General features: G+C 40.2%; 1 protein-coding gene across 1 annotated transcript in view; it reads right to left on the minus strand.

The window, feature by feature from the left end:
• The window catches only part of RP1 (RP1 axonemal microtubule associated), a 141,927-nt gene that overhangs the window by 61,731 nt on the left and 68,047 nt on the right, over positions 1 to 12,149 (minus strand). The window contains 1 exon segment of the mRNA XM_059671758.1: positions 11,965 to 12,051. Within this exon segment, the coding sequence (XP_059527741.1) occupies positions 11,965 to 12,051 (87 nt within the window).

Below are 12,149 nucleotides of genomic sequence, written 5' to 3' on the forward strand. Positions count from 1 at the left end.
TAATGATCTCCTTTAACCTTTGCCAATTAGAATTTTAAAATTCTTATAATTTTATAAATAAGAAAATGGAGGCTTGAAGATTTGAAAGAGACTGATTCAAAGCTCTCAATTTCACCTATAGCACCTGGTAAACAAGCACCCTATAGGAGAAACTCCAAAAGAGATGTCTGTGTTCAGATTAGTCACCAAAGCAGGCATACGGCAGAATTCCACAACTTAGCCACATTCCTGCTCATCTCAGAGTTTTCACACACACACACTTGTATATCTGCCTAGAACAGCTTTCATCTGATTCATTACCATGTTGAATCTACCCATCTTTCATTACCTAACTTAGACATAACCTCTTCTAAGAAGCCTTTTGTGAGACCCTGATCTGAGTTAGGTGACCTTATTTTGTGATCCATGGGAACCTACTTATTCATGACTATGACTTAATACCTAATATTTGACTAATGTGATGGACATAACATGTTCTACTCAACATGGTACTTCTACCAGCTTTCACAAGGAAGTCCTTAAATTGTTTGTTTAATAAATCTACACTAATAAAAGAGAAAAATGGTAATTGGCGTACGACGATACCCTTTTCATTGGCTAATCAGGGCTATATGCAAATTAACTGCCAACTATGATTGGCAGTTAACTGCCAACTAAGATTGGCAGTTAACTGCCAACAAGATGGCGGTTAATTTGCATATGTAGGCACAATGCAGGGAGGCGAAAGGGAAAGCAGGAAGAAGCCCCCTGCCACTGACAGTGATCGGAAACCCAGGGGGGAGCTAAGAGCTGGGGGGCAGGGCAAAGGCGGCCCCAGGGCCGCCTTTGCCCTGCCCCCCAGCCATGATCGGAGAATCAGGCGCCTTTGCCGCCCTGGCCAGTGATAGCAGGAAGTAGGGGTGGAGCCAGCGATGGGAGCTGGGCACGGTCGAAACTGGCAGTCCCGGGAGCTAGGGGTCCCTTGCCTGGGCCTAAAGCGGAGCCCACGATCACGGGGCCGCTGCAGCTGCAGGTCCCCGCTGCCCGAGCCGGAAGCCTCAGCCAGAGGCGTTAGGCCTGGGCAGGGGCGGAGCCTGCAACCGCGGGGAGCTGGGGGTCCCCTGCCCAGGCCTGACACCTCTGCTGGAGGCCTCAGGCCTGGTCAAGGGGCCGATCCAGTGATTGGTGATCGGAGGGTGATGAGGGTCAACTCCTTTGGCCGAGGCATCAGGCCTGGGCGGGGGCCTGAGCCGGGGATTGGGGGGATATGATGGTCCCCTTGCCCAGGCCTGAAGCCTGGGTCAGAGGCGTCAGGCTTGGGCGGGGGGTGGAGCAAGCGATCAGAGGGAGATGGGGGTCCCCTGCCCAGGCATGATTCCTGGGCCAGAGGCCTCAGGCCTGGGTGGGGGCCAGAGCCAGTGATCGGGGGGAGATGGGGGTTCCCTGTCCAAGCCTGACACCTCTGGCGGAGGCGTCAGGCCTGGGCAAGGGGCCGATCAGGTGATCAGAGGGTGATGGGGGTCTACGCCTCTGGCTGAGGCATCAGGCCTGGGCAAGGGGCAGAGCCAGCAATCGGAGGGGTCTGGGGGTCCCCTGCCCAGGCCTGATGCCTGGGCCAGAGGCATCAGGCCTGGGCTGGGGGCAGAACCAGTGATGGGGGGAAATGAGGGTCCCCTGCCCAGGCCTGACACCTCTGTCAGAGGTGTCAGGCCTGGGCTAGGGGCTGATCCTGCGATTGGAGGGTGATGGGGGTCAACGCCTGAGGGCTCCCAGTATGTGAGAGGGGGCAGGCTGGGCTGAGGAACACTCCCCCCCACACACACCCAGTGCACGAATTTCGTGCACCGGGCCCCTAGTGATTAAATAAATGAAATGGATATTTGTCAACACAGGTAATTAAACTAAATCAGTACACCTCATTGGATACAATATCTGGTTGTATCCTTACTTGCTCCAACCAAAGGGACATGAAAAGAACATTGAGTATGAAGTCATTGCTTGGTCTCCTTGCAATGACAATTTTTACAGTGGATTTTCACAGCACTGCACTGGGCATGGTTGGGAGTTTAACAAAAAGAAACTGTCTCTACCACTAAGAAGATTTTATAGATTATCTGTGAAATATAGACACAAAATATTTTAACTACATAAGAATATATTATAGCATGCATATCAATAAACACTTATTAATACACACTAAATGCTATGTGGATTTTGCATAATGCAAAGGTTAGGATATAATAAAAATAATATCAGATGGAACCCAGTAGATGTTTCAGATAAATGAGAGTCATTATAAGCAGGTGAATGGAAATCTTCTAGATTCTGGACTTAAAGCCTTCCCCGGGAAGTACACAGTTTTTACAAGGTCATTCTAGCTGAAACTCTAGACTAAACTACCTACGGAAATTGGCAAGAAGCCTCTGGTTTATGAGGTGCCACTATTCCTTCATCTTTAGAAGTACCCACTGATGAGTCTTAGTCATTTTTCGTAAACAACAAAACCCTACTAACTCCACTAAAAAGCCTTTGGGATGAGGACTCTAAGTGAGTTCCATTTACCTTCTCAGTCATGATGCCTCAAATAAAAAATGAATCAAAGTTAATTTGTTTATTTGGTCAAGCAATTAAGAGTTGCAGCAGTGGTTCTCCACTGAATGAGATCTTTGCCCCCAATCCCCAGGAGACATATGGCAATGTCTGAGACATTTTTAGTGGTCACAATTGGGGAAGCTGGGGAGGGTACTACTGGTATCTAATGATGGAGACCAGGGAAGTTGCTAAACATTCTACAGTGTACAGTACATACACCCACACACAACAAAGAATTATCCAGCTCCAAGTGTCAATAGTAGTGCTAAGGTTGAAAAATCCTGGGATAGAAAGATACATAGTTGGTTAGGAGATAACTCAATAATTCAATAGAGCGATGTAGATAGATAAAGAAAGATACATTTATTGACCTTATTGTTGGTTGTGTTTGTTGTTTTTACAAAAATGTCAATTATTAAAGTGTTAAAGGGGGTCACAATTCCTGGAAGACCAAAATGCATTAGCCCAGGACTAAAATGAAGGCCGACTGGAATAAACTTGGACTTTGGATGAAAAGACTTTGATTTATGTCCTGGCCCTGCTACTTACCAGGTGTATGTCCTTAGGTGAAAGTTTTACATGATAACCTGTGATCCTCAGGTCCTCATTTGCAAAATTGGTATCATACCTACCTGCCTCACCAGGTTGAAGACTGAATGTTTTAGAGCAAGAATGAAATTAAATTAAATGGAAAACACATTATGAAAAAGACAAATAGGAAATTATTTCCCAAAGCAGAGCAATCTCAAGTGTGAGTTGCAATACCAAGGGCTATTGAACGGGAGATTCATTTTAGAACATCTGATTTTCAAATCCATGTGACAGTTATGTGATATTGAGAACTGCTTATCATCAATTCAAAACCCAACTACAATATCCTCAGTCAGGATAATAATATTACCTACCTTGTTGTGGCATAAATATTAAAAGTGATGATCTATACCCTGAGTGCTCAATAAATGTTTGGTGGTGGTGGTGGTAATAGTAGTAGTATCAAACTTAATCACAGAACTTAGACATCAGAATTCTTTACTGTTATTTGGGATTGCTTGTGATTCCTCACTCTCCAATAGCCTCCTAGAGCAGCGGTTCTCAACCTGTGGGTCATGACCCCTTTGGGGGTCGAATGACCTGACCCTTTCACATGGGTCATCTAAGACCATCGAAAAACACATGTATAATTACATATTGTTTTTGTGATTAATCACTATGCTTTAATTATGTTCAATTTGTAACAATGAAATTGGGGGTCACCACAAAATGAGGAACTGTATTAAAGGGTCGCAGCATTAGGAAGGTTGAGAACCACTGTCTAGAGACAGCACAAAGAAAACTTCAGTCAAACCATCTGTTCTTTAATAACAGAAAGATAAATTCTATTTTAAATCTGAGTTCTAGGTATAATTTAGGAAGACAGAGAAAGGCCTCCTTCACCTCTCCTCCCCTAAGTCAATCTAAAAGAGCTTCTGCTACCTCTCCTAAGGTCCCTACCCTGAATTCTCTACACCAGTCAAGAGCTCCATAAACAAAAGGCAAAACCCTTAACTTCAAAAGAAAGAGACCTTCCAAGTCTTTGGGAATGGAAAGCTATCCTTTAACCCCTCTCTTTCACTTACCGCACCCCAAGCCTCCCATCCCCATGGAGCTCCCTGACATATCTAGTCTCCTACATTCCTAGTTGAATAATCTTTGCATGCTTTTTCTGAGGTGGTCCCCATTCTGATTTGCAATATCAGGCAGGAACACATTAGAGAAAAGATGTCCATTTCTCTAAACCCCAGGGACTGGCATTGTCTCTATTCTCCATGTGTTTACCTCTTTTGCTAATGTCCTCCCTATTTAGCCCTTCAGGGATGGCCCTGTAGCCGTTCCCTACCTGTCCTTAGTGCCTATTTTTTCATGCCAACCAGGGCCCCCAATGGAGTAAGGATCAGGTCCAGGAAGCCCAGAGAACACACCGGCTGGATCACGAGGGCAGAGTGAGCCAACTGCCCTTCTCCTTGGCCCAAGCTCCATATCTTCCTTTCCTGCCTGTTACAGCCAAGACTAAATGCAAAAATCATTACTACCACCACCTACATTTATATTCTACTTTGATTTATGAAATACTCTTCACATATATTATTTAATTCTAAATTTAATCTTATCTTTTCTTGGAGGAGAAATAATATAAAGCCAAATCAAACAAACACTTTCTGAGAACTAAATTTTTGTGACTAGTTGTCTGCTGGACACTGACTATAAAAACAAAGAGTGTACTAGGATGAGAAAAGTTGAGAAAAATACTTTTAGAAATCCTACTTTGAAATGCCATAAAGCTTTGTTCTACAAAACAAAAAATATGTAACATTTCTATTCTTATTATATACTCAATTTATCCAATGCTTCTTTTAAAAATAATAAAGGCGAATAGCCCCCAACACATTTGTTGGGCCCTTAAAGTATTTAAAATATTACACTAGACTAGAGGCCCAGTGCACGAAATTCGTGCACTCATAGAGGGGGTCCTTCAGCCCAGCCTGCACTCTCTTGCAGTCTAGGAGCCTTCAGGGGATGTCCGACTGCCACGGAGGTGGGAGAGACTCATGCCACCGCCACTGCGCTGTGAAACTGGCTATTGGCTGAGTGGCACTCCCTCTGTGGGAGCACACTGACCACCAGGGGCAGCTCCTGCACTGAGCATCTGGTGGTCAGTGCTTGTCATAGCAACCGGTCGTTCCACTGTTTGGTCAATTTGCATATTAGCCTTTTATTATATAGAATAAAGTAATAAAGTTTTATGGGAGTAGAAGAATTTGGTACTTGGGTCAGGTTAGCAAGTACTAATTTCAGTCATTAGTATTTTCTTTTTGGAGTTGGAAATATGAAAATAAAATAAGGTCTAAATGTGTTCTCAGAGAACACACTAAGTGTTCTTACAAATAAGATACAAAGTTAAAACTTGACTCCAAGTCTCCTTATTTCTGGTACTATTCCTTGTGATGACACCCTATTTGTTACAAGGACTGTACAAGGAGGATCAATTATGGTATCTACAATGGACTGAAGGACTATCAAATGCAAGAATTTATCTTTGATTCAAATAAGCTGGCACAACTTTTAGAATATTTCTATAAACTGCTGGAGTCTTTTGAGATTAAACATTTGACTGGGGATTTGGGGAGAATAAGAAGCAGGTGCTTCCTGCTGTTCAATGAACTAGAAAATCCTCAAAAACAATTTTCCTCACTGCATTTCAGAGCTTGCTCTTTCTTTTCCATGGTTCTTTCTAAAACCCTGAAGTGAAGAAGTAACTGAAAATGAACAGGAACTGGAAATATTTACAAGATGCTTTAAAACTTCAAAAGTAAACAAATAATTTCCTACCTATTTTAGCTAATCTCAAGACTGCTGGGAGTTCATATCAAGTAGCTTATTATAGCATATCAAGAAGTAGTAGTTTAAAAAAAAGGCCCCTGCTGAAAATCTACATGTTAAGCAAAACAAACAAAAACATGTTTTCACCTATTTTAACTTGGGACACCAGGAATAATTTCAACAAATACTTGTTAGAAGCACTGGCTTCCCCCAAACAATAACACACTATAAGTTCTCTCCTTATTCATCATGAGAAACTATCTGGCTATAAACAATACATCATGATTATGGGGGGGAAATCCTCCTGGTATACATACTAATAATGGCAGACTTTCTTTTAGATTTTCTTAGTCTACAGAAGGAAGCCTTTGATCATTACAGAACTGACCATTATCTTTTTGAAAATGGCATTTCCATTTCGCTTTCAGATTCGGACATCATCTAGTATACTTCTAGACTAAAACAACCTGAAGCCCTGACTTTTGCTTTAGCTCTGACACAGAGCTGCCAAATATGAGCAATATAAAAAAGTCAGTATGGCTGAGGGAAAAAAAATGCAGTCGAATTAAACTTCAAAGCCAAACCTTATGTTGGGGTAGATGTAGAAAAAGTGTTGAGTTTCCAAAAATACATTTTCATTGAAACAAATACTCATTTTCCTTCTAAACGAATAAACAAATAAATAAAATATTTAAAGAATGGCAGTGTCTTTTTCATATAAAATCTTCAGCATTTGTTTTAATTTCCTAAATGAATAGAAACCATTTTAGGACCGGCCTTGATAGAAACTAAAGTTTATTTGTTGAGCTCCCCCTGCTGATTTAGAGCAGCAAATATTAGTTATTTCACACTAAACATTACCATAAAAACTCGCTCTTGGTTTCTTAGAAGCCTCAAATTTCTGGGTTATTTTAATAAACTTCAACCAAGTAGTTAAATACACCTCCTAAAATTGGCTGACTGCAACAGAGTAGAGTGGTATTTACAATGTCTGAATGAACACATTGAGGTTATAATACCTCAGTCAGGTTACCCAACCTGTCTGCTTAGAACCTGAGAGAATGGGAGAAATCAATTTACCTCCTTCAGTAAATCCTTTGAAAGACAGATGCAGTAAGAGAGGCATTTTCATTGAGATATGACGATTAAAATTAAAATTCCAAAGAGAACTAATCCATAATCTGGTTTCTAGTTGGGTTAATTATAGAATGAACTCTTTGAAGAAAAGAACTACATCTTAGTCATGTTGGCATGCTCAAACTCCTAGCAGAACCTCTTCCACATAATGGGTGCGCTAGCAATACTTGATGAAGTACCTTGACAATGAGTATAATTATGTATGCCTTTATGCATCTGTGCTCTTCTATATTTTAACACCAAAGTCCACAAAGGAAAGAACTGTTGCTCTCTTCCTCCCACCCAGGCACACTGAAACATAAAAGGGAAATTATCTTGGTCCTGACCTGTCTCAAAATATAGAGTTAATTAGAATAGAACCATACTAGTCCTAGTAAGAAAAAGGGAAAAGTCCTTTAAGAAAAGAGAAATATTGATGAAAAGGAATATATAAAAGATATAAAGATTACTGAATTGTTTCACTAGGCAATACATATAGATGAATTGAACTTTATTTTGCAAAGGGATAAACTTCAGGTGAAATTGTAAAATACTGGAAAAAGAAATAATGACTGAAGTTTAATTATCAGACGGGGGAGGAGGGACATATGTAATACTTTCAACAATAAAGAATTATTAAATAAAAATTAAAAAAATATTATCAGACAGAATATGGTAATCATGTACACAGAATGCACACCTGAGAAGACATGATGTTGATAGACCTGTAAGTCAGTGTGTTTATCAACTGACTCCACCCAAACAAGGTTACACAATTTGTATCTAATAAATTTCAGGCTATTGGAAGACCAAATACAAGGCATCTACTTTAGCTTTGCAAACAGACATTTTCCCTCTCATTAGGAAACAAGTCATTTTTCATACATAGTTATTTCATGATAATCTATGTGCAGCGCTGAAAACAGAAAAATTCAATCTTCAAATTACTTTCCATTCACCATCCCTCCCTACTCTGCCCTTACTCACACCTCTCTACTCTTTAAAATCCTCCTTGTCCACAAAGCCTTCCCAGTTCCTCCAGGGCAGTGATTGTCAACCCGTGTGCTGCAAGAATTTTTAAAACATACAATACCTGGCTATTTAGTCAGGGCACTGATCTCTTTTCCCTTACATTGTCAAATTTAAAAATGACAATAGCCAACACAATAACCATCTGGTGTGAGTGAATCAAAATTATACCTATTTTTTTTGGTCAGACTGGCAAAAAATATAATTTTCGGTATGCCACAGAATTTTAGTAATTGGTTTATGTGTGTCATGAGATGAAAAAGGTTGAAAATCTCTACTCTAGAGCACACATGTATTTTTCTTATTAGAAATCTACTGTGATTAGGGTCTGAACATGCAGCTCAGCCTTTAACTGCTCTCTAATTATTGTATTTGCTAATTGATTTTGTTTCTTCACCCAGATTGAAAGCAGAATCTATGGTTGATTCTAAGTTTATATCCTTGCAAAAGCTAAGGCCAGACTTATGGCAAGTTCATTTTCTCTTAGATATAACATCATAACCCAGTAATTGACATAGCTTTTTTAGGCTAAAATGGTTTCTTGGAATCTCATGTTAATAGCTTCTCCCAGAACTCTCCATAGCTCTGGATAGCTCAAAAGAATAGATTAGTACATAGGCTAGTCATTTTCTAAATCATATAAATAATAAGTGATAACTATTATTGGATTCATACAAACATTAGTCATATTTCCAGATGTGGAACTATTATATAAATGAGTCAAAGATGGCCTCTGTATATTGTCCCCTACATTGATTATTTCTTCCCCGAAGACTGAAACCCCTTAGCTTAAAAGCCCACTGGCAGCAAACTCAAATTTTAAAGTTTTTAAAATAGCCCCTATGACAGATATATGAAAAAATGCTCAACTTCACCAGGTACAAGGGAAATGGAAATCAAAACCACAATGAGATACCACTTCACACCTGTTATAATGTCTATAATCAGTAAGACAAGAAATAACAACTGTTAAAGAGGATATGGAGAAAGGGGAACCCCTTTGTGGAATGTAAATTGGTACAGCCACTATGGAAAAAAGTATGGAGATTCCTCAAAAAATTAAGAATAGAGCTACCATCTGATCAAGCAACCCCTCCTCTGGGTATCAACATGAAAACTTTAAAAAATGTCTTCATAAACACATATATACCCCTATGTTTGCTGAAACATTATACACAGTAGCCAAGATATGAACACAACCTAAGTGTCTTTTGATGAATGATTAGAAAAAAAGATGTGGTACATATATACAGCGGAACACTACTCAGTCATAAGGATGAGATATCGCCATTTGCAACAACGTGGATAGATCTAACGAGTAACAGACTAAGTGAAATAAGTCAGATGGGAAAGGACAAGAACCATATGATTTCATTCATTTATATGTGGGATATAAAATAGAAAGCAACAGGACCTCCTGTTAAGATGGCAGAGTAGGTAAAGGCTATGCCTGCCTTCTCTTCCCAGGACCACATCAAAATGACAACGAGATCAACCGAAGGACTTGTATGCATGCATATAAGCATAACCAGCGGACATAAGACACTGGGGGGTAAGGGAGGCCAGGGGATTGTCAAGGGCGGGGGGGGAGGGGAGGGGGGCACATATGTAATACCCTTTGTAATACTTTAAGCAAAACAATAAAAAAAATGACAACTAAATTATAGAACAACCATCCTTCACAACCACCTGAAGACTAGTTGAACAGAACTCCCATAACTGAGGATATTAAGAAGCCATGTCAAGACTGGTAGGAGGGGTGGCGATGCCTAATGGGCTGGTCCCTGTGCAGCAGCTAAGAATCAGCAGGAATAGCTCATCTGTGGAGGAACCCCCTGTGGAGCGAGGGTTCCAGCACAACACTGGGCTCCCCAGCTGAGAGCACCAGTGCCAGGAAGCGAAGTCCCCACCATATCTGGCTGTAAAATTCAACAAGGATTTCATCCCAGTGAGATGGAGGACTGCTGTAAACTCAGGCATTGTCTTAGGGACTGAGAACAGATTCACTCAGTCACAGACACTAGCCTTAAATGCCAGAGAAGGGACAGAAGCTCAAAAAGTGCCAGGGACATACGAGGAGGACTTGAATTATCTGGTTTCAGGGCAAGTGTTAGAGGGCAGCTCTCGCCTAGAGTAAAGTATCAGCAGGAATCACTGTCCTTTTGTTGATCCCTCCCCCAAACCAGACTGCAAGCACAGGTGAGTGAGTGCCAAGTCTGAGTATCCATTAACCAGGCTAACTGTACTTTCTTTCCACACTGTTGATTCTCTGGGACCCTGTGCCACCCAATTCACACACCTAGCCGTAACCTCTTTCCAAGGCTAATCCACACAAGTGACCAATCAGGGAATGCACTAAGGCCGTGGTCGGCCAACTGCGGCTCGCGAGCCACATGCGGCTCTTTGGCCCCTTGAGTGTGGCTCTTCCTAAGCCTTAGGAGTACCCTAATTAAGTTAATAACAATGTACCTACCTATATAGTTTAAGTTTAAAAAATTTGGCTCTCAAAAGAAATTTCAATCGTTGTACTGCTGATATTTGGCTCTGTTGACTAATGAGTTTGCCGACCACTGCACTAAGGACTTTCCTAAAATCTCTAAAAGGTCCACAAACTGCAAACCATGTGTGCGCTGTACCTATTGCTAAGTGGCCCTAAGCTCAGCATTAGTAAACCAATCACAGTTCATAGCATAACCGCTCAGAGGCACAGCTGATGAAGGAAATAGACATATAAGTCCAGAAAAAGCAGTGAGTCCCAAGATGAACCCCAAAGAGGCCCACACCAAGACACACCAGTAGTAAAATGGCAAAGATTAAAGACAAAGAGAGAATCTTAAAAGCAGCAAGAGAAAAGCAACTCATTATATTCAAGGGAGCTCCTATAAGATTTCTCAAAAGAAACTTTGCAGGCCAGAAGGTACTGGCAAGAAATATTCAAAGTAATGAAAAGCAAGGACCCACAACCATGATTACTCCACCCAGTAAAGCTATCATTTAGAATCAAAGGACACATAAAGAGCTTCCCAGACAAGAAAAAGCTAAAGGAGTTCATCACCAGCAAACCAGTATTAAATAAAATGTTAAAGGATCTTCTTTAATAAGAATAAGGAAAAAAAAAGATAAAAAATATGAATAATAAAATGGCAACAAATACAGATCTATTCAACAATTGAATCTCAAAAACAAAACAAACAAGCAGAACAGAAACAGACTCATAGATACAGAGAACATTGTGGTAGTTGCCAGATGAGAGGTGGGTTGCAGGGATAGGTAAAACTGGTGATGGGAATAAGAAGTACAACCTAGTAGTTATGTAATAGTCATGGGGATGTATAGTACAACATGGGGAATATAGTCAATAATATTATAATAACTATAAATGGTGTCAGATGGGTATTAGATTTATTGGGATGATCACTTAGTAAATTATATAATGTCTAATCACTGGGTTGTACACCTGAAACTAATATATTATATGTCAACTGCAATTGGAAAATTTAAAAAAATTGTTCACATTGATAACAACAATTAGGAAAATATGTTATCTTTCTCACTGGTTAAGATTTACTGCAGTGGGAAGGCCAGGGAGGGTTGGGGGGCAGGAGGGAGGGGGTAAGAGATCAACCAAAGGACTTGTATGCATGCATATAAGCATAACCAATGGACATAAGACACTGGGGGATAGGGGAGGCTAGGGGACTGTCAAGGGCGAGGGGAAAAAAAGGACACATATGTAATACCCTTTGTAATACTTTAAGCAATAATAAATAAATAAATAAATAAATAAATAAATAAATAAATAAGAAGCTCTGGCAGAAAAAAAATAAAAGAAAAAGATTTCTGCTTATTTCTTTTCATAATAACTATGAAGCGCAAAATATAAAACATTACCTTCTGTAAGTTCCATTCAGGTTGTTCACTAGTTGCATCATGTCCTATCCTTATTTTATATATCTCTCCAATGTTTCTTATTTCAACCTGAATGAAATGCAAAGGAGAAAAAAATAGCAGAATGTTTTAAATTAAGCACATTAAATTTTTTTCTTCCTACCAAATACTTTTTATTTTTTGGTTCC

Source organism: Myotis daubentonii, chromosome 17 (genome assembly GCF_963259705.1).
Source record: "Myotis daubentonii chromosome 17, mMyoDau2.1, whole genome shotgun sequence".
NCBI lineage: Eukaryota > Metazoa > Chordata > Mammalia > Chiroptera > Vespertilionidae > Myotis > Myotis daubentonii.